We start from the raw sequence: 23,875 nt of genomic DNA on the forward strand, positions 1-23,875 counted from the left end.
TCTTGAATTGTTATCAATTAATTTTAAGATATAAAAAAAATAATTTGATTATTTCTATAACACATAGACATGTACATTTGCAAATATGACTGTATATACAAAAACTGAAATTCAAAATGTTAATCAATATGTAACATGTTATTGTAATTGTTCTTTAAACGCTTTCAGTTTTAATGGTTGGAGTGAAATAGGTTGAAACGAGTCGATTGAACGTTAATATAGGTCGGTTAAATGTGGTGGAATAGTAGGTAACCTATCTGAACTTTGAGACAGTGCCGAGGGCACCTTGTCTCGTGTCTCTTCAATGCCACGACTTGCGTCACTTATCGCGTTTTCATCTGCCGTTTACACTACATCGTGAATTTATTCTATGTAATCAATAGGTGTACCTTTCTTCAGGCTGATTAGACGATTGACATAATTCAAAATGGTTAAGGGGCAACTTTTTCCCTTTCCAACTACGTGTGAAACCAATTCGCAACTATTCAGCGAGCATAGTCCTAAAATGCACTACTGGTCAGTACTTTTATTAGTTTTAAAGGTAATAGTCATTTTTGAGTTTGGCGGAACTGTGATGGTTCGTTTTATGCAAACTCGCTGAGTTGAAATCTCGTTTCCACTGTTAACAAATGCCGCATTTATCCCTTTATTGTTGATGGTGATTGTGGGAGTACTCAGGTTTATCACCGCGCTCATTGTGTCCTAAATATCTAGCGTAAGTATAACATCATCTGTTTATGGCTCTTTGCAAACATCCCATTTTATGTTTACTCTATTAGTGTCGAAAGTCTTTCTTTATAATCTTCCCAATAACAAGCTGTTAACCCAAACCCAAATTAATTTCTCATTTACTAATGTTATCATTGCAGCAGTGTCCACAATCATGCTCCTATTCTGGTCATGTATAGTACCTCGTACTTTTAAGCTCTTTCAAATGGTTCGTCTGATGACAATATCGGACGAGTCCGTGGACCCCTGTTTGATTTTGTGATGAGGTGATGTTTCATGGCCAATAGACTTTGTAATCGTGCGTTGGCCTACTGACCCGACCTTTTGCTGTTTAAAGACTCCATTGTATGGGTTACACTTTGATTTGCTGCGTATCCTGGTGAAGGTGACCGTTGTCTGAAATACCCGTGATTTCTGGAGTTTATTCGTGAAGATGCTTACTGTTTTCTTTAGGGACTTTACGATCTCTAGCTAAGTGGGAGTATTGATGATCGATAGGCATTAAGCTTGAGTGTATTTCTATCTGGCGATCTACTGCGTTTGTGTTGCTCAGGAGATCTTCCGAGTGTATATTGATCAGGGGAACTTCCATTGAACTGTTGATCTTCCATGACTATTTGATCAGAAGAACCGGGGTTATATTGATCGGCCAATTCCACGGTTATGCTTAGTTCCGGTCCCTTGCACCAAGATTTTCTTGCCATCAGATATATTCTCTCTCCAATAAGGAGTCTGGAGAAGAGCTGTTGCCACACTCTTTTTGTTTCCTCTGTCCTTTCCTGGATCGGTCAGTAGAGTCAGCTTCCTGTTATGGAAAGCCTGTTAGAGCTACAGGAGCTGACGAGGTTTTCATAATTGGAGTGATATAAGTGGGATTTACCATTGACTCGACGGAGATGATATCGTAAGTAGGCACTGTATTTAGCATTGGAAAAACTTGATAGAATACACTTGCAGCCAATTGCATGTTTCTTTAATAGTGTGCTGCCCTGAACCAAATATTATTGACTCATAGTAGATGGTAAAACACTGGACACTTTAAATTTGCAAAACACTCATTTTTACCATTGATCTTTATACATGTAATATATATCATATATATATATTATACAACTCGTCTAAACATCAACCCAACAATGTAAGATCTGTAAATTTGCTTCGCAAAATTTGCAAAAGCAAATTTACATATCTTACATTGTTGGGTTGATGTTTAGACAAGTTGTATATACATAATGTACACAGCCATGTATCACCATCATTGCTGGTGATCCGATGGATAAATCTGTTGTAGAGTTGTCACTGACTCAGACGTACTCATATATTATATATATAACTTTGGAAAATACCCAAATGTTATAAAGAAGAATAAATTAATTGATTGTTATATAGTATTAGAATAGGAAGATGTGGTATATTGCTTATTTGACAACTCTCCATCAGAGACCAAAGGATCTAGAAGTTTCGCAACTGATGACACAACAATCAGTAAAATCCATACCGCATAGCTATTTTTATTGAAAATCATATTATGCTACATGTATGCAAACAATTTTGTATAATACATAACTTCTGATTTTATTGGTTCTTTTTCAGAAGGATTGAAATTCATCATCTAAAATAAATGGAGAAAACATAGAAACAAGACCAGAATAAATTCAAAGACAAAAGTTGGATCAGTTATTATTTTCATCACTCGGTCAATGATTTGAAGTTCTTTTAAATACCAAAAGATTTTGAAACCACAATAATGTCAATGTTCTGTGCTGAATGACCAAAAAGTGGACTATACGATCACACAATGCTGAATGATGAGAAACTATTAATCAATAATGTTTTATGTGGAGGGATATTGTGAAAAAAAATAGATTTACTTAAATAGCTACTACATTTTGTAGCACGTTAAACCTAATAATAGGGTTTTTCATTGATTTCAAATGGTAAATAATTGTCAAGAAAGTATTCTATAATTCATAAATAAACATATTATTAATACTTACATTATCTGCTTTGTTGTTTAAAAGTTTAGTGAACAATATGTTGAATTAACATTTCCAAAGAAAAAAAGATATTCCATTAAAAGGATTCATCTTATAACAATTTACTACCAAATATAATACATTGTAACATACACATTACTGTATATTTATAATCCCATAGGATTTTATTTTGTCCCATGGGATATTTAAAATCCCATGGGATAATTATAGTCCCATGGGACAACCAATATCCCATGGGACTACAATTATCCCATGGGACCAAAAAAAATCCCATGGGATTTAACCAAAATCCCATGGGATAATGATCAATCCCATGGGATTTTGCCCTGTCCCATGGGATATTGAAAATCCCATGTTTTTATAAATCAAATAGCAAAATAAATATAATAGTCACAGTAGAAAACCAATGAAATTATTGAATCCCATGTAATTCTGCACATTTTGGTTATATACATGACTCTGTAGCTCTTATTTGAGGCGGCGGCGGATTTGCAAATGAGTGTTTTGCAAATTTAAAGTGTCCAGTGTTGTAAGTTTGCGTATGAAGACACATAAGCCTTTTGCAGGTATCCTTGATTAGTACTAGAGGCTTATAGTATGTTCTTAAATGGGGATTGTTGTTTAATAATTTAAACTGTCTCATGCAGGGCTAAGGGCCATGACATAAGACTTTTGACTTCAGGTGAAGACACCTTCAACAAAGTTGGCGCGGTTGATGGTTCATGCGAACTACAATTGGGGAAACCCAAGGCATGGATTTTGTTGTGTACTTTTGGTAAACTTGCAATGTACTGGCTAAGGTAAAATTTTGGCTTAGATGATGTGTCCATTGCACGAGTTTTGACTTCTTTATTTCGATTGTCCACTAATTCATTAACAACAGATGCCAGTTGTTGGAAGGTACCTTGCTGTTTAAATGCACTTTTAAATTGAACTGTGTCTCCTTTCTCAGTTGTTGTCAGCTTGTCCATCCGTTTCACCACAACATTGAATATCTTATTGGTCTGACCATTAATTCCGCCAAGCAATCACCACTAGCCTTGTGGTCTATCCTGTATTCAGACTGCTGCAGTTGCTGATATATTGTTCCCATCTATTTGTTATTATTCATTGCCTCTTTTTGTTCAGCTTGAATCGTAATGAGATCAACACATACTTTATCAATTCGCGCTTCGCGATGTTTCATATTGCGGTAAATCTCAGTTGTTCTTTGAGCATTAGATTTTCTATCTGCTAAAATTTCTTGGTACAATTGTTTAATAGTCATTTCTGAGCTGTCCTCTATTAAAGAGTCTTCAGCTGTGGGTTTCTCCATATCCCCAAGTGATTCAGTTTCTGCCATTTTAATGTTCTTGTCCTTGTTGTCTTTAATTTCTGCAATTTCACTGATATGTGTTTAAATGATTTTCAATTCACAATATTATATCTCATATTGCAAAATATTGTGAACCAAGAAATAAGATAGGCACTGAATAATATCTTACGGGAAAGATGAATCCCAAATCACAGCTTTTATTTGTCGCCCAAGACAACAAATAGTGCAGCTTTTAATGAAAGCTACTACTGCAGCTTTTTATGAAAGCTACTACTTTGTGTATGAAATGACAAGCAAGGCAAAATCAAAAAGGTCAGAACTGGGACAGATACTAAATGACACTATACGTCAATAAAATTCTTATATTCAGGTCAATTTTCAAAAATTAATATTTGCTTATTTTTCAAGGCGGCCATTTTGAAAATAGCCGCCATTTTGTATTTCAAAGATAAATCAAAACAAGATCTTGCTAAGTACACAAAGTCATTCAAATATGTTGATTTTTGTGCTTCCAGCATCAAATCCACTGTGGTTTGTGCAATACTGGAAAATATTTTAGAACGCACGGCAGCCATCTTAAAATAAGCCGCCATATTGAATTTTGAGGGTGGGTCCATAGCCAATATTGCTCAGTACACAAAAATGTACCATCATAAAAAAAATGGTGCTTTCCTCATTATTTGAGCATTTTTTTCACCGATCGGCCGGACTATAAGCGAAATCCACTAGTTCAGAGGTAGAATGTTTTGTAAAAACAATTTTATGTGGCAAAAAAAAAGTTAAAGCACGAGTGCAACTTTCTTTTCTTTTAATGCAGAATTATTATTACTTTTCATGAACTATTTGACAGGATGCCGATAATAAGGAAAGCTATTTCACCCAATAGTGCAATTTTGCCATCATTAAAAAAAATCATAATTATTTACGATTCTATAAACACTCCAAGTGTTGACTATTTATAATGTAAAGCGGGCAGTACGCTGTGTAATATATCGAAAACGATTGATTTTGCCTTTATATAACTAATAATAACATAAGATGTATATTTCATTATAATTCGTTATTCTGATTGGCTAACTGCACATCTCATGTTACATTACACAACGAAAATCATTATTCAGGATGACACGGATCCCACAATAAAGTGCAATCGTGAATTTAATAAAAACTTGATAAAAATCGTGTTTTTATGATCCTAGCTAAAACATGTAATTATAAATATTGAATGCTTCTTTTTGTAACTTCATAGGGTTGTAAAAGCGTTGACCGTGCGTACATTTTCAGAATGAAGCGCTCCCGCTTTTCATACAAAATGTATTTCGGTCATCGCTTTACACCTCAATGACGTAACAACAAAAAAAGCATTCAATTCTTAAATAAACCAGAAATGAAATTTTAAAATTCATTGAAAAGTGTCTTTGACTGCTTAATTATATTTTAAAAACTCATGATATAGTGGTTATATATTAATAAAAACATTTTAAGTACGTTTGAGTCTTATGTAATATTTGTTTTTATATATTTGAAAACTGACTGCTACCTACTGGTTGCTTGAGCCTGGTCTCACAAACTCCGCATTTTCATTACAGCCGATTACATTGAGTGTGTAGACAAAGGTAATATCTTTGGATCGCTTGTTTGTTAGCTGAACTATGAAGTAACTAGGTAAGGTATACCACCCTCCTGTAGAAGGAGCCTAGTCCTACAAACAGATTGATTGGTTATTTGTCAAACTAGTCTACTCTTAAAGGAGGGTACTTTACCTAACCTAATAATACAAGCAAGCTATCCAAGGATATGCTACCTTTGACTACACACTCAGTGCAATCGGCTGTTACTTTTTTTACATTACAGGTTGCAACACCTTTCCAAATCATTAGGTTCCAATAAACGTTTGGAAAATTTAGTTAATGTGCTTTCCCATAGGGTTTTATGCAGAACAATTACCGGAAATCTATTATGGAAACTTGCAAAAACAATATCAAAATCGAAATCTAAGTGAACAATGAAGTTACTCACATTAAAAAAGGTTGAGACATTGAAGGCCAAATATTTTTTTTTTATTCTTGCGTGTCTTATTATAATCAGACGGTAATTTTAGAGTTTACAAAGAAATTTAATATTAAGACAAACATTAATGTCGAGTTTCATTGGTGAAATTAACACTACAATACAAATAAAGGATTCTCAAATGATCATGACTTTTGCTTGTAGTAAAATGATCAATGAATGAATCAATCAATCAATCAATCAATCAATCAATTGATCAATCAATAAAATTGAGAATGGAAATAAAAAATGTGTCAAAGAAACAACAGTCAGCCTAACCGGAGAGCACAGCCGAAGGCCACCAATGAGTCTTCAACACAACGAGAAAATCTCGCAACCAGAGGCGGGCTTCAGCTGGTCTCTAAATAAAAATATATACTAGTAATGTGAAAATGGACGTCACACTTAACTTAGACAAAAAACATAAAAAACTAACAAAGATCAGAGTCTACTGTCTTGGGACAGGCGCAAAAATACGGCGGGGCTAAACATGCTTTGTTAGATCTCAACCCTCTCGCTATACAATTATATCTAGCTCATGTAGAATAAACAAACACACAACAATAGGCACAGAGAAACTCAGTTTAAAAGATATCCGAGTCCGATGACAAAATAATAAACAAAAGAAACTACACAAAACGAATATGATTCATATATTAACAAAGAACTACTAGCAGTCACTGACATGCCAGCTCCAGACCCCAATCAAAAATATCGAAAGAATAACTATATAGATATAAGAAGATGTGCATGGTATGAGTGCCAATGAGACAACTCTCCATCCAAGTCACAGTGTGTAGAAGGAAACTATTATAGGTTAAAGTACCCTCTTCAACACGAATCCTTGGCTCACACCGAATAGCAAGTTATAAGGATCCTCCAAAATGACTAGTGTAAAACCATTCAAACAGGAAAACCAAAGGTCTAAACTCTATATATAACTAGAGGCTCTAAAGAGCCAGTGTCGCTCACCTTGGTCTGTGTTTTTGGTGATGGTGATGTGTTCGTAGATCTTACTCTACAAAACATTGTTGATGCTTACAATTATCTCTATCAATAATGAACTTAGCCTAGTAGTAGTTTCAGTGGAAAATATTTTGTAAAAATGTACAATTTTATGAAAATTGTTAAAAATTGACTATAAAGGGCAATTTCTCCTTAACGGGTCAATTGACCATTTTCGTCATGTTGACTTATTTGTAGGTCTTACTTTGCTGTACATTATTGATTTTACAGTTTATCTCTATCTATAATAATATTCAAGAAAATAACCAAAAGCTTCAAAATTTTCATAAAATTACCAATTCAGGGACAGCAACATAACAACAGGTTTTCTGATTCATCTGAAAATTTCAGGGCAGATAGATAATGACCTAATAAACAATTTTACCCCATGTCAGATTTGCTCTTAATGCTTTGATTTCTGAGATATAAGCCAAAATGTTCATTTTACTCCTATGTTCTATTTTTATCAATGGCGACCATCTTGGTTAGTTGGCAAGGTCACCGGACACATTTGTTATACTAGATATCCCAATGATGATGGTGACTAAGTTTGGTTGAATTTAGCTCAGTAGTTTCAGATGAGAAGATTTTCGTATTAGCTACGACGACGGACGACGGACGCCAAGATATAAGAAAAGCTCACTTGACACTTCGGGCCAGGTGAGCTAAAAAACGAGAAGCGATAACGACATCAACAAACGACAACTACTGTTTTTTGTGTGATTTTTTTTTTTTTATTACTAGACCAAATATTTCATGATTTTTTATTATCTAGGACTGTATTGTTGATTAACAATTGATAACCAAGTTTAATAAAATCATATGTGTGTATAGCAAACATATTAACTTTGGCTTGAAAGACGTCTATTTAATTGTTTTCGACTCGCTCTGCTCGGTCGGAAAAATTGACAAGAATAAAATCCTAAGATTAAACGCGTTCGTTCAACAATCTTATTAAAATATACACATAAATATTACGAAATCAGAGATATACATTTTGATTAGATTAGTTCGTCTAATTTACAAATGTAGTGTTATCTGTAGTAAATTTACTGACTTCTTTAATAAAGGGTTTGAATAAGAATGTGTCCATACCACATAAATGCCCCACTCGCACTATCATTTTCCATGTCTAGTGGACCGTGGAATTGAGGGTCAGAACTCTATATTTGGCATTGAAATTAAAAAGATCATATGATATAGAATATGTGTACTGAGTTTCAAAAAAAATATATCTGTACATTAACTTCACTTTCAAGTATAGAGATGTGATTTTTTTTCTGAGACAAGTGGTTGTGACAATCCAAAAGAACTTGCAGTCATTCGATGTTCAGTACTTCAGTACTTTGATTGTTTGAAAACGAGGTAAAAATACCCTGCCACATTCGGTATGTGTTTTTGTTAGACCTTTTTTTCCTTCTGTTTTGTATCGATCTCATACGTTAAGCCCTTTTCCACTGATTTGTATAGTTTGTTCTTATGCTGTGATGTAACAAAACTGTCCCTGCTGTTTACAAGCATGTTAAACGCCACAATATATTGCATGTGCCTGCTCCAACTCAGGAGCATGCAGTTCAATGGTTTTCGTTTAAAAGAATATGTGTTTTTCGTAATTCATGTTGTTTTAAAATAGGCTGTTATTTTTCTCAATTGAACTGTTTCATATTTTTCAATTCATGAACTATTGTAGCCGACAATACCGTATGTTTTTTTCTCATTGTTGAAGATTATATGGTTGCCTAAATATAATTGCTTACATCCACTACATTTGAACTTTGTTGGATAGTTGACTCATTTGCATTAATACCAAATCTCCTTATTAAAAGTTGAGGGGTGTGTGTGTTTCTTTGGAAAATGTCAATGTTTTTCTACCAGGTCACCCAGTTTGAATAGAATATTTTGACATTTTTCTGTGCTCTTGGATTTGAGTTAAGAGCCAACCAAAGCTCACAGCCTGTTGGTGGGTAGTTGTTGACTATATGGTAAGCTCTGGATGTGTTTTTGAGTATTGCATACGGTGATTTGGTGATGTCTTCATGCCATGCATTATCCCATTACTTTATATAGACAGCTTATCAGTCAACCTGATCTATCAAAGTAGCTCTCCTCGCCTTTTGTATAGTCAGACGAAAAACAAGATATAAACTGACTTAGCTTGGTATATACATGTTTATTTAATATACTCATATAAATATAAAAAAGAAGATGTGGTATGATTGTCAATGAGACAACTCTCCACAAGCCTGAGACCAACATAACACAGAAATTATAAACTATAGGTCATCGTACGGCCTTCAACAATGAGCAAAGCCCATACCGCATAGTCAAATATAAAAGGCCCCGAAATGACAATGTAAAATAATTCAAACAAGAAAACTAACGGCCTAATTTATGCACAAAAATTGAACGAAAAACAAAAATGTAACACATAAACAAACGACAACCACTGGATTACAGGCTCCTGACTTGGGACAGGCACATACATTTTGAATGTGGCTGGGTTAAACATGTAAGCGGGATGCCAAATTCAAGTCAAATTGATATTTAAAAACAACATAAAAGTTAAAAAATGTAAAAAAAAAATATTTTAATAAATGTTGAAAATATTATTGTGTTTGTGAGTGGAAAACTACTTAAAATTGTAGAAATATTCTAAAGTAGCTCTCGCGTTTTTGTACTGCGGCTACGTTAACGGAACATCAATCAAGTAATCGATCTTCATGACTATGGCTTCAATATTTAATGGTATAAAATAACATATTCTGCTTGTCGTAGACTCAAAAAGACTTCCAGTTGGAATAGATCTACGTAGAGTAAAGAACGTTCATGTGTGGTTTAGCAATTGTACATGCCCACGACACCGACGTCCAGATATTGTTCGAAAGATGTTTTGAGAAGTTCCGATGCGACCGGACAAGTAAAATTAAACTGTTACAGTATATTACAGAACACAAAACTGGCTATCTTTGCTGTAAATACAAGTCAAAAACCTGACATGGTTTACATTAAAGCTAAAAATCCCAATCCCACGGCATCAAATAATTAAAAAAAAACATATGACCTTTAACATTGGAGGTCTAAACTAGCATTGAGCCGTGTCCAGGTCCGAAATAGAAAATAAAGAGATGTGGAGTAAATGTACACGGGACAAAATCGCACACAACATATAGTAAAAATACAAATTATTAATGAACAGGGCTTATATGCTTGTTCTTCATCTTGAAAGGAGCTGGAGGGTCTTCAACGAGGAACTAGACCATTGATTCTCATTATACAAAAGTAACATAGGTTAATGCATCGGACTATACAAAAAGATAAGTTCCTGGTTCGATCACCGTTCCGGTGAGAAAATTTCCAATCCACTATTAATAAATATGTTTAAACTAACAATAGCCACACACTTGACTTTGTGGATTACATTATTTTTTTCATCATCCTACATATGTCTTTTGATATTGTTCATACATGTAAATACTAAAAGTTTTACACTGTATCTATATATTTTGCTCCGAGACCAGAACATAATAAAATAGATAAATTAAAACTTGCCCTTAAGATTAAGAAAGGGTGTGAAAGATTTTGTATCATTTTTTCCAGTTCTTCTGGAGTCTTTGAGCCCTTCCCTCGTCAACAATATATAGTTTGCTTTATTTGTAAAAGAGGCTAGTTACGCTACAATATTATCATCTTCGATTAACCTCTCCAAACTTAAAAGTAAAGATCACGCACCCTTATTGTTTAGATTGATAAAGACTTTTGCATCCGTCGACATTATCTTCAATTAAAGTAGTATTGATCTGACAACCAATGTGCATGTATACTTTAACGACCTTTAAATGAATGACAAATGACAACATTGTCATTTTTGAATGACAATTAAACTGTGTTGGAAAGATGACATAAATACACTTTCGTTTTTCGTTTTTTGTTTTTGTGAAATCAAAAATGAAAAATGAAAACACTTTCATTTTTCGATTTTAGTTTTTGATAAATCAAAATTGAAAAATGAAAATACTTTTGTTTTTCGTTTTTTGTTTGTGAAATCAAAAACGAAAAACGAAAACACTTTTGTTTTTTCATTTTGGTTTTTAAGAAATCAAAAACGAAAAATGAAAACATTTTGGTTTTTATGAAATCAAAAACGAAAAATGAAAACACTTTCGTTTTTTGTTTTTGATATTTCAAAACGAAAAACGAATGGACGCAGATATACACGGACCAGGTCCCCTCATTTAACAACAGATCACTATACTTACTATGATTAGACCAGACTTGAAGTTTCCCTAATTTTATAACAGACCATTATACTTATTTTAATCAGACCAGACTGGAAAGTTTCCATCATTTTACTGCAGATCACTATACTTACTTAAAATAGACCAGACTAAAAGGTTTCACTAATTTTTTTCGCAGATCACTATACTTACTTAAATAAGACCAGACTTGAAGGTTTCAATAATTTTACCGCAGACCACTATACTTACTTTAATCAGACCAGACTGGAAAGTTTCCCTCATTTAACAGCAGATCACTATACTTCCTTTAATAAGACCAGTCTGGAACGTCATCATTTTACTGCAGATCACTATACTTACTTTATTAATGCCAGACTGAAACATTTTCCTCATTTTACAACAGATCACTATACTTACTTTGAATAGATCAGACTGGAAAGTTTCCCTCTTTTTACCACAGACCACTATACTTACTTTAATAAGAGAACAGTCTCGAACGTTAATTTTCCTCATTTTACTGCAGATCACTATACTTACTTTGATTATATTAGACTGGCAAGTTTCCCTCTTTTTACCACAGACCAATATATTTACTTTAATTAGACCAGAGTGGAAAGTTTCCCTCTTTTTACCACAGACCACTATACTTACTTTAATTAGAGAACAGTCTGGAACGTTTTCCTAATTTTAAAGCAGATCACTATACTTACTTCAATTAAACCGGACAGGAAAGTTTCCCTCATTTTACAGCAGATCTCTATACTAACTTTAATCAGACCAAACTGAAAGTTTCTCTCATTTTACCGCAGACCCTTGTACTAACTTTAATTAGACCAGACTGAAAAATTTCCCACGTTTTACCACAGATCACCATACAAACTTTAATATGACCAGACTGGAAGGTTTCCCTCATTTTACCAAAGACAATTATACTTTCTTTAATAAGAACAGACTTGAACGTTTCTCTCATTTTACAGCAGATCACTTCACTTACTTTAATTAGACCAGACTGGAATGTTTCTCTCATTTTACCATTAAGCTTGAAGTTTTTAGCACCGCCAACAACAGATATGATCAGACTAGGTGTATTCGGCTCCATTATTTTCCAGTGGTCTTTCATCAGCTTAATAGCAAGACTTACTGAATCTGGTTTTTCTTCATCTGTTAAACGTAAGTACTAGAACGAACACAATTTTCAATGGTTTAATTAAGACATTCGATCACATGACGGAAAATCATTGTTTTTTTATAATTTTTCTTTGGTCAAGAGGTAATCAATGACAATAAAATTGTGAAAACATAATTTAAGGATCAAAATTAAATTCAGATAGAAAATACTCTACTAGTTTTTGAGTTAATTAAGTTTTTAATTAAAATGCATTTGCGTGTTTTAGAAGAAAACAAATATCATGATTAAAAAAACACCTGCAAACATAGTTTGTAATATGGAAAGAGAAAGCTGTCAAATTGTCACCAAACCATGTTTTCTGTTATTTAGATGCGTTTTTATGCTTGTTTTAACCGCAAATTTTTGTGCCTTTTTCTTAATCATCAATACAAAATTTGACCTACATTTTTTTCATCAGAATCAAGCATTGATTTAAAAATGGGGCATAAAAACGATATAGAGTGCAATTTTCAATCATTAAAATATTATACGAGTTTATTCATTATTATTTAAAACTGAATCTGTCTAGATTAATACCTTTGCAGGTTTCATGCCACCGACTTGTTCCATGCCAGTAAATTTTATTTTACCAAAAGACGTCGTAGTTTTTACTTTTATAGCCTGGTCAGCTTTCCATTCCACAGGAGGAAACTTTTCAGGAGGTTTAGATCCAAGGTTGTTGAGATCAATAAAAGGCTCTAAATCTATAAAACACATTAAAATTGTTCACTAAGTATTCATAATTTAATTATTTTTTATTTTAAAACAAAACTGACAACTAATAGACTTGTATATATTGAAAGACAACAAGATGTGGTATGATTAAAAATGCGACATCTCCCCACCAAAGACCAATTCCCCATTCAAATAGATTTTTGAACCATGTTAGTTCTTACAATGTTTTTGTATTTAGGAACGCACTTAATATACATGTACAATTGTTAAATGGTGAACATATTGCTTTCAAATTCTTGATTTATCATAAACTAACTTTAATTAATAATAAATATGTGATTAACTATCTTGTAGCAAAAGAAATGTTTTAATCCATGAACATACCAGGTGGAATTAGGTTCTCATATCTATATGCCGGTACGTTACGTTTTCTTTGTTGGGTTGATTCATGAAATTCATATGGAATATGATTTTTTAAAACTTCTCCACAGTGACATCTAAAAATAATATTAAATAAGATTTTCAAAAATATACTACTAATTTTCCAAACAATGTGTTTTTAAAAGGCAGCTATAAAAGGCCTCAAAATGAGAATGTAAAACAATTCAAACGAGAAAACTAACGGCCTAATTTATGTAAAAAAAATGATCGAAAACAAATATGTAACACATAAACAAACGACAACCACTGAATTACAGGCTCCTGACTTGGGACAAGCACATACATACAGCATGTGGCGGAGTTAAACATGTTGGTGGGATCCCAACCCTCCTCTAACCTGGGACAGTTGCATAACAGTACAATATAAAAACGAATTTTAAAAATCAGTTGAAAAAGACTTAACTCAACAGATGGATACCAATACAAATACTACAAATACATGTGGACGTGAATTGCACTAAAATATAAAAAAAAATCAACAGTTTTTTGGGATATATGTCATTTTATTTGCCACACAGTATCATGCATATCTTTAGATATTGGGGAATACTAAATTAATGACAAATATTTATAATGTCATGCACTTTCATTACAACACATACTTTAAGGCTCCTGTTTTCTCTATTTTTTGTTGATTTATTGCAGGAACAAATTGCTGACATTCTAACTGCCTAAAGTTTAGTTTGATGAAACTGATGTGTACCTTCTTTTGCTGAAAAAGCAAACAGTTTACTTAAAGTCTTTAGTAAATAAACTCATCATAGATAACAAGATTAAATTTTGTGTTTATGCCAGACGCGGGTTTCGTTTATAAAAGACTCATCAGTGACGCTCGAATCCAGAAACGTTTTAAAGGCCAAATAAAGTACGAAGTTGAAGAGCATTGAAAACCAAAATTAAGTTATAAAAATAGTAAAATCACAAAAATAATGACCTCGGAGGAAAATTCAAAACGAAAAGTCCCTCATCAAATGGCAAATTCAAATGATAAAACACATCACACATCAAGCCAATGATCAACAACTGTCATTTTCAAAGTCATAGTAGGATCTGCAAGCTCTTGAAAATCGTTTACGTTGTGAAATGTATATCCCACATGCAGGGGGAGTTGATATATTGCTACTAAGGTGAGGGAAATTGATAAATTCAAAATTAAAATCGTCTCGTTTATCATACATTCTGGTACTGAGAAGACTGTGTATGTCAAATTCGAGGTATACGTCTAAAAATGAGGCGGAGGAAGCCGTGTCTGTTGTGTTTTTAATTTCTAGTTCTGGGGAAATATTAGAATTGTTAATGGAAAGAACATCATAAATATATCTAAAAGTGAAATTAAATAATCTGGATTTTTGAAAATGACATGATAAATGGTAAACAACTATAATGGCGTTATTTATATAAAAAGCACCAATAAAATCTCAATGATCTTCAGCAACACACGACTGCCTGTGACATGAGAAAAGTGGCGGGATTAAACATATTTATTGGCGATCAACTCTCCCTCGACCTATGACAATTTACTTTTGTTTACTGAACAAGTGGTGTATTTTTTTTTCTTGTTTTTGTGTATTATTGACATACAACTAAGATCCAAGTATATTCATATATGTTATATACCTGCTCAAAAATATCGTCCACATCAGAAACCATCATTTTACTTTGTGGGACCCTTCCGAGTAAAGGAACTTTCTTCCTCATGTCTGAAAATCTGACATCTTCTAATGTAAGTCTTTCCTGTGTTTTAGCTTTTTTAATGTCAGTTTCGTCTCTAGTCATCATCATCCGTGAACTTGTCCCGCCCCCTGTGTCAAACTGTGACTGAATGCTGAAATCTTGCCTTCCAAAAGCCAGCAAGTTTTTATCACTAGGATGTATTTTTAGTCTATTTCCAATCCCTGCCATCTTGAGTTTTGAAGATTTTGTATTCAACTGAAACAAAAAGTACTGAGAATAAACAATTGTGATGTCACACGGTTGGGCAATAAATAACTAAGAGATAACAGGTATTTGATAAAAAAAAATATTGGCTGACTTGATATATGGAATGAAATGCAGTGTTTCTTGTAGGGATTTTTGGCATGCTAAAGCGCGATATCCACTTTTCACGATGCCTTGACCTTTTTGTGGAAAGAAAAATAATGGTGGCATGCCGTAATTTAAGATTGGTTCTGACATTCATCTTTAAGGTTAAGAAGAACAGTTTGAGTAATTTCCCGTTTGGACGAAATTCTAATTGTTTGGCCGTCTTTTAATTGAATTATATAGTTATGTTTAAACAAATTTGAAGCATCCGAGTGCTTATACGGTTCATGGTTCATCCTAAATCGACTATGTCGACTGTACCACTGCGAAACCAGTATGTAGACAATAAAGGGAAACAAAACGAACGTTTGAGTTACAATTTTTTCAATGCATTGGATGAAAATTACGTCGACCATCAGCTGATTTTTGTTACTGATTTTTAAGAACTACCACTTTATGTTTTTGGTCGGATTTAGTGTGAAATTATGAAGGCTTTCTTACATTTATCTTGGTGAAATTGGAGTTAAGTGAATAAATCATTTAGTTTTGACACCGTTGAATATATAATAAAAGTAACTGTAGCATTGAAGGGAAAATTATTAGTCTCAAACGTTGTGTTTTGTTGGGAGACAAGGTAATGATAGCTTTGATTTGTATAAACATATCAGATCAAAACCGTTTTAGTTTACCATTGTTTGTGTAGCTTAAAGCAATACATACAATTTAGGCTCTTGGTCATGCAAGTCTAAACACGTTTATTACTTGCTGTCATGTAGTGTTTACGTTTTATCGGTTTTTTTTTAACCATGTCATCAAGCTGGGAGGTTTGACAAGCCATTAAACAAGGTTCAACCCACCATTTTTTTTAAATGTCTTGTATCTAGTCAGTAATATGGCAGTTCTTATCACATTATTTGTTTATATGTTTGTTGGTGTTTTTTGTTGTACTTCTCTATTGTCTCATTTATTTAAGTATTTTTTACTTGAGGGAGAACCACCTCAGGTCATGTTCGATGTTCCTGTTGTTCCTTTGTTTTCTATTAATAGTTGATGTGTTTCCCTCATTTAAGTTTTGTACACGATCGATCTATGACTTTTGGACGAGGCAGTTGTTCTATCAAGATTCTAATAGCAGCGATTATTTTATCAAAAATGAAATAAAGTTAATAACCGTACATAAATATCTACATTTCTTACTAGTAAAAATGAAACAAAAGTACCAAAATGTATATTTTGAAGAAATTCCTGTCCATGCTTTCATATCTGCACAAAATATATGAATGGTGCTCTGAAAGTGTAGTCCTCCACAAAAGGTTTAACCAAAAAGTGTAGCCGATGGTGCTAAGAGTGCCTCTCAAAAGCTTATAAGTTCTAAAATTACCAAACTTTATCAAATCAGTTGAAGCGATATTGGGCGGGCGCTGTTTAAATATTGTATTGTGTATAAAACCTTTCATAGGAACATGTTTTAACCATCGTAAACACATCGAACTAAGGATTTTCAATGATTTGAATAAATATATAAAAAATCTGAGGTTTAAACAATCAAAATTTAAAAATCTTCACTTTGAAATTTTTTTTCTGCTCATTGCTGAAGACCTTTGTTTTTCCAACTAAAAAACTCACCCAGAAGTTCTCTAAGAAACTGCCTTTCCCCGTCTAAAGAGTGATAAGATGTTTTGATTTCAACTCGATATAGTCTCTCTCTTGTCCTTTTGTCAGTTATTTGAGCCTAACGTTTCTGATGTGGACGATATTTTTGAGCAGGTATATAACATATATGAATATACTTGGATCTTAGTTGTATGTCAATAATACACAAAAACGCATGTTTTTTTGAACAAACAGGATATAATGCTTTCTGAAGGTTCATTGTTCCAATTTGGTAGTAATGGTTTCAAAGCTGCAAAACAACTGTGAACATAAACTTGCTGATGAATGAATCGTTGTTTCCATTTATGTATTGTCACTTTCTCGTGTTAACACTTTTTTACTTGAAAGACAGGTTTATTTATTATCCGTAGAGAAGCTGTTAAACTTTTTATATATTGATGGATACATTTCCTTGAATAAGCGTACATCTGATTTCATTGTTATAAGCAAGGAAAGTCAAGATGGAAAGACCAATATCAAAAGACACCCAGAAATTAATTGTGTTGCTAAGCGCTTCTGGATCAATATAGGGGAGATAACATTAAAAGTAGAAGTAAAGATTGTGATCAACGTCTATCAGAATTGCAAACACTATCGCAAAATATACATTTGTATAATTATGTGTTCCATTAATAACTAGAATATATGACCAGTGAAAAAGAAAATCTCTGAAGAATGTAGAAATGCTTTTTTGATTGATTTTGTTTGTGTTTCTTAGAATGTTTGTGTTTTTATTATTTTGCTGCACATGTTGGGAGGTTTTGTCATGGATGGATACACCATAAATAAATATCTGTGTTTCTATTATTTTTTTACATTTGAGAAATAAGTTAAACATATGTTTTAATATGATATAGTATTTAACAGGAGAAATATATATATAACACAGTGTCCCTTTATGGCGTTGTATCATGAAATTTTGTTCTTTTTTTAGAATAATGTGCAGTGAAAGATGAAATTCCATATTTATTTTATAAATGAATATTACGAAATTGTGTATTGTTAAAGGGAATTAAAATATACAAGGCTGTACATGTTGTAGATTGCATAATATTATATGATGTTTATAGATGAATTGTCATGAAATTTAAACTCATGAGATGAATTTTATAGACATTTAATATTTCGGGTAATGGTATCATTTAACAAACCTGTATAACTAATTGATGCAACACACAAAAATATAAAACAAACATCCCGATAAACCAACAATGTCATGACAGAAAAATCCTCATGGAAAAAATAAATAGATTTTTCAACGACAGTGTTTCACAACCAAATATTTTTTTATGGACGGAATTTCACAGTGTAATGTTCTCGTGGACAGTATCTTAAAATGAAATATTGTCCAGAATGTGTCGACAAAGTTTCATGGACCTCTATTTCATAATGAAATGGAAAGTAAATTGTCTATGACAAGAACATGCGAACCGGCGAATAAACTTACTTTGTATATTGATGAATATAGCATAAGTCAAGGCCATTCTCTATTGTCTCATTTATTTAAGTATGGTTTACTTGAGGGAGAACCACCTCAGGTCATTTGTTTTTGTACTAGAGTTTTTTCAAATAAATGTATACATTCTAAAGTTTTCTACAGTCAAATTATTAATGGGTTGACAAGTTGGAGTACTCTTTAAAGTATCTTTCACCTCTCTTTGACAGGCACTAATTTCTACAGTATTGGTCTTTTTTGTCTAAACCCGATTCAAATCGTGTTGGTGATGTGTTTGTTTTTCTTCAAATTTAGTCGGTTTCAAAATGATAGTATGAATGTCATGTGCATAAAATCCGAAAAACAAAAGTCTATGACGTAGAATTGGTGGTAATGGTTTGCTTGAAGACAATTATTGTGTGTCGTTTTGAGAACTTGTTGAATATCATCACAAGTAAAAAGGATAAAAAAAAATATTTAATTTTGTATTGAATTACTTAAAAATGAACTTATCATATATACCAAGATTGAAATTTTACAGCTACAAATAACTCCGTCAGTAACGCTCAAATAAAACAAATGTTAAAAAGGCCAAATGAAATACTAAATGAAGAGCATTGAGGACCATACATGTCCTAAAAGTATTTCCAAATACAGCTAAGCTTATCCCTCCAGGAGTTAAAAAAGCCTTAGTATTTCAAAAATTCTAAGTTTTATAAACAGATCAATTATAAATATGAACATATTAATGATAACTCATGTCAAACCAACACTGACTGCTTTGCCAGTGATACCCTTGTGGAATTAAAATTCCATCCGCAGTGGTATCGACACAGTGGTTGTAAATAAGCTCATGATAGATACCAGGATTGAAATTTTATATTTGCGCCAAACGCCCGTTTCGTCTACAAAATACTTATCAGCGAAAAATGCGAGTTCTACTTGTCCTTCGAAAGCTCCCATATTAATCTCACTGAGAGGTGAATGCTTATTGATTTTCTTGAATTCTGGAGAGACCATGCAGAAACATTTGTAAAAGATTTCCTGGAGAAACTTAGCGGAAACATTTGGTAAAAAATTTCATTAAACTTTTAGATTTATTGTCGAAATTTGCAGAACATCATTCAGGCGTTATTTTGTTTTCTTTTAACAATCAATAAAATTGACGTTTGGATCACTCATTGTAATATGTGTGACATGTTTAAACCCACGTATAAACTCTTATTGAGGTAAGAAATATACAAATAGTAAAAATACGTAATAAGTTTTATCATTTGCATAAAAGGATATGTAATTCGATATAGTAATAATACATTAAAGTTATTAAACTAAAGTATTATAAACTATATTTGAATAGAGAATTTCTTCTTAATACAAAATAAAATTGAACGAATTATTTCAAATGTTCAAACGCATCTATTTTTCATATTTATCGTTGCTATCAATAATAAAATGTTGGAAACGTTTTACTCGTCTTAACATTTTACTTTATATCCATATCTTAAAAAGGGTTAAAATATCACCCACATAATTAAACTTTTGTATACATATATCTCCTCTGTCGTTGTATTAAATATATTTAATGAGTATTGATTGACAAAATATATTTGAACCGAAAGCGATATAGTGCAAAATGTTTAAAGCAGTTTTTTAAGATTTTCTCACGATAAAATAACATGTATCAAAAATCGCAATCTTCATCGTCCTTGTAGTAGTAATAGCATAGATATTCCCATGAATTGACTCTTTGTTTTTAGTGTCAATTGGTCATATAATTCTTCAAACACTAATACGTGCTGAATTTCAAATATGTGAATTTAAAGTTAATCCATAAAAGTGTCTTCCACGAGTCAAATATAATTTCGTTGTCGTTTTCATCTTGTTTTGATACATTATAGTAGTAAAAAAAACAGAACAAAATTTGTTTAAAAGCAATTATTCATGATTTTTATTTTTCGTGCAATGTTTTTGCAATTTGGATTTCATGTGTTTCCGTATTCATATCCCCCCTTTTTTCCCTTCATTTATGTGGTTTGAAAAGGATAGGCTGTCAGAAAATTGATATTTTCACATTCCGATGACGTATTTCTCTGTTGAATACCAGGAAGTCAAGAATATTTAACAATCGATCATGTAAATCATAACGTACTTAGAATATATAGAAAATATTTTGAATTCTACTTAGATTTAAATACAATAATGAATTGGATCATTTATATAAAATAGATATCGAGTAAGGGGATTTTTTTCAGTCCGATATTTATGTACACCTTAATGATCCAAGTATCAACATTAACTCTCATTTCAAAAACATACGTGATAAAACATTCCATTAATTTAGTATATTTAAATAGTTTATGAAATGCCGTTCCAAGATTTCAAAACGCTACATTGATACGATTATTTCTTTGTTCTCTGTCATGCAAAACTGTTTATAGGATTTTGTAGGTCTTACATTATATTATATAACATACGATTTTGTAGTTAAATAAAATGCATTAAGTTTTCTTTAACTTAATAATAAAATTTTAGAATTTAAAAGCGTTTCGAAATAAGACACTCTCTACAAAAAAATATTTACCTTTAAAATATTTTGTCAATCATATTACCTGAAATGAGAGAACTATATTATATCTAAATAAATCTGTATAAATTGAATTTTAAAGTTTGATCCTGCATTTATTGACAAGGTCAACATGGCAATTTGAAGAGTTTACCACATTGGATTTAAACTACATTTATCTGCAGGAAGGATAATACCCTTCTTCTAAACATTGTTATATAAGTCAGTCGAAAATCGAATTAATCCTAAAACTTAAATAATATTTGTTCCTCCAAAGAAGAAATATCTTTCTTCTGATTGATATGTAGTTGTTTCAGAAGATACTTAGATATGTTTGATTCAGAAATTCGATTCAATAGCTACATGAAAAAAACACTTGATTAATGAACTCATCATAGATACCAGGATAAATATTGTGTACACCAGACGTTCTTTTCTTTTACATAAGAGAGGCAAAAGATACCGAAGAGACATCAAAACTCAAAAGTCGTGCGAAAATCGTTTTTTTTTTCTGGATGAACCTTCATCAGGAACTCTCAAACCTAAATATTTAAAAGCGAGGGATGTGTAAATCGGCAGACATGTTAGGAACTACATGACCAAAAAGAACACAAATAAAGTCTACTTACTTTGCGGAAATTCGACTTTAACTTCACAAAAATATTTTTAATTAGAAACGGGAAATTTTAGAAAGTAGGTTTTAGTTCATGTCAATACTGATTACTCAGGGGACTTATATACCAACAGCAGAGGTATCGATACACCTCTAGTAAATAAATAAACACAACATGAATTCGTGCATATGGAGTTCTTTTCTTATTCACTTCACACCTAAAATTTAAAAAGCCATGAATATGACAACACTTCAGGAGATGTGTGACCTAAGAGACATTTAGAGAACAGCCAAATTCGTGAAGTATCAAATGGCTTTAATGTTTCTTTTCATTTCTCAACTCATTGACTTTATTTCGGCTAATTTTTTTTTTCAAATTCTTTCAATCTTTAAAATCCCGTACCAGAATTGTATTCCTATAGATATAGGAAGATGTGGTATGAGTGCCAATGAGACAACTATCCATATTCAAGTTCTACTAGTATGTTGAATATCATTACAGGATATTACTGATGTTGTTACATATTAACAAATGTCTAATGATTGTCGAAAAATCTGTTATTTTGACGAACTTAAAGAGAGGGTAAAGCCATACATAGCATAACATACAAGTAATACTAGATGTGCATGTTGTTGTCGTCACAAATAATAAACAATATGATACAGGATCTCCGAATTCCGTTGAAAAGAATCGCGTTAAAGTGAAAAAAGAAATTATCGTATCCATATTGCATTTCGAAACCTTGAAATGTTATTTTCAAAAACTATTTTAACTTATCGATTGTAAATGTACAAGATAAACTATTTAAATATACTCGTACAATGAATGTTTTATAACTTCATTTTTTAAAATGAAAGTTAATGGTGGCATTTCGGATAAGAAACGATTTGGTTGCACGCACGAGAACTGAAAAAAAGAATCCACCTACTCATAACAGATTGCTTTATAAATGAAGATATACACATAGCGATATGATAGTATTTTATTCTATTCTGAGTTTATGTAAAATTGCCATCAAAAGAGACAACCTTTAAATACTAAGGAGGATTGGGAGGAGAAGATATTTATTAATTCATTCTTTCATTTTAGACACTATTTCTCTACTCTTTAGTTTTTATGCCCCTTTTTCTATATTTATTATAAGTAAGCTACCCCCGCATTCTCTTTTCTTTATTGTGTTTTTCTATTTTTCAAAATTCTTAATTGCATTGACATGTTTTGTCTATCGTTGCCTTTTTTTTTTTGCACTTTGTGTCCATTGTTATACATTTTGTAAACCTAATCCAGACCTCATAGCAGTACACAATAAACTATTGAAAAATCAAAACTTTATGCATTACTATCGCCTTGTTTATGTATAATTTCTAATTTTAAATATACATACCCTCTAGCAGTTTGTAATCCCTTTTGCGAGACAAACTTCAGACATCGCCTCTTTGATTTATGCCAGGGATATGAAAACCCTTTTTAACGTCCCACATAGAACATGTATAAACTAAGATTAAGAGCAAATCAATTTCGATAGACAAGATTCACTACCCAAGGCATTATTATCTAAAGTTTAAACAAATGAAGGTGTAGGATATATTTAAATGTCCTCGCTTCAGTCTATTATGTGGGTCGCTGATTTATAAAAATAGCAGTGAACACAATTTATATATATATATAGATTTTAATCTGCATAAAAAGGAATCAAGCGATTCATATACCCTGTTACAATTTGCAAAATTATCCGATATACATGAGGGTAGTAATGCCCTTCAAACGGTCATTTTCGGCTACCGTTAGAGTCAAATTGGTTAAACTTTTACCGTGATTCGTCAACATTTCCTGATCGCGATTCGTCAGAGGTCTCTACTAATTTTCTTTTTTTTTTTTGAAACAAATTAAGGTGATTCGTCAAAATCATTCGGGGTTTGTTTTTTTTCTCTAAAAGATTGTGTCATGAGGTACCCTCATTACGACCTTCATACA

The 23,875-nt window shown here is 32.3% G+C and overlaps 1 protein-coding gene across 2 annotated transcripts in view; it reads right to left on the reverse strand.

Annotated features, from left to right (window-relative positions):
• Positions 1 to 23,460, reverse strand: part of LOC143075629 (transient receptor potential cation channel subfamily M member 8-like) — a 76,115-nt gene extending 52,655 nt beyond the window's left edge. Inside the window, exons 1-6 of one of the 2 annotated variants that reach the window (XM_076251116.1) lie at positions 23,286 to 23,460; positions 15,232 to 15,543; positions 14,217 to 14,326; positions 13,558 to 13,670; positions 13,036 to 13,202; positions 12,325 to 12,507 (exon numbers count right to left, since the gene is read on the reverse strand). In XM_076251116.1, coding sequence (XP_076107231.1) covers positions 12,325 to 12,507; positions 13,036 to 13,202; positions 13,558 to 13,670; positions 14,217 to 14,326; positions 15,232 to 15,516 — 858 coding nt within the window. In that variant the 5' untranslated portion in view covers positions 15,517 to 15,543; positions 23,286 to 23,460. Of the gene's footprint in view, positions 1 to 12,324; positions 12,508 to 13,035; positions 13,203 to 13,557; positions 13,671 to 14,216; positions 14,327 to 15,231; positions 15,544 to 21,305; positions 21,346 to 23,285 lie in introns of those variants that run through there. The other variant, XM_076251117.1, reaches the window with a different exon arrangement.
• Positions 23,461 to 23,875: the final 415 nt, after the last annotated feature.

This window comes from Mytilus galloprovincialis, chromosome 5 (assembly GCF_965363235.1).
Source record: "Mytilus galloprovincialis chromosome 5, xbMytGall1.hap1.1, whole genome shotgun sequence".
In the NCBI taxonomy this organism is placed as follows: domain Eukaryota; kingdom Metazoa; phylum Mollusca; class Bivalvia; order Mytilida; family Mytilidae; genus Mytilus; species Mytilus galloprovincialis.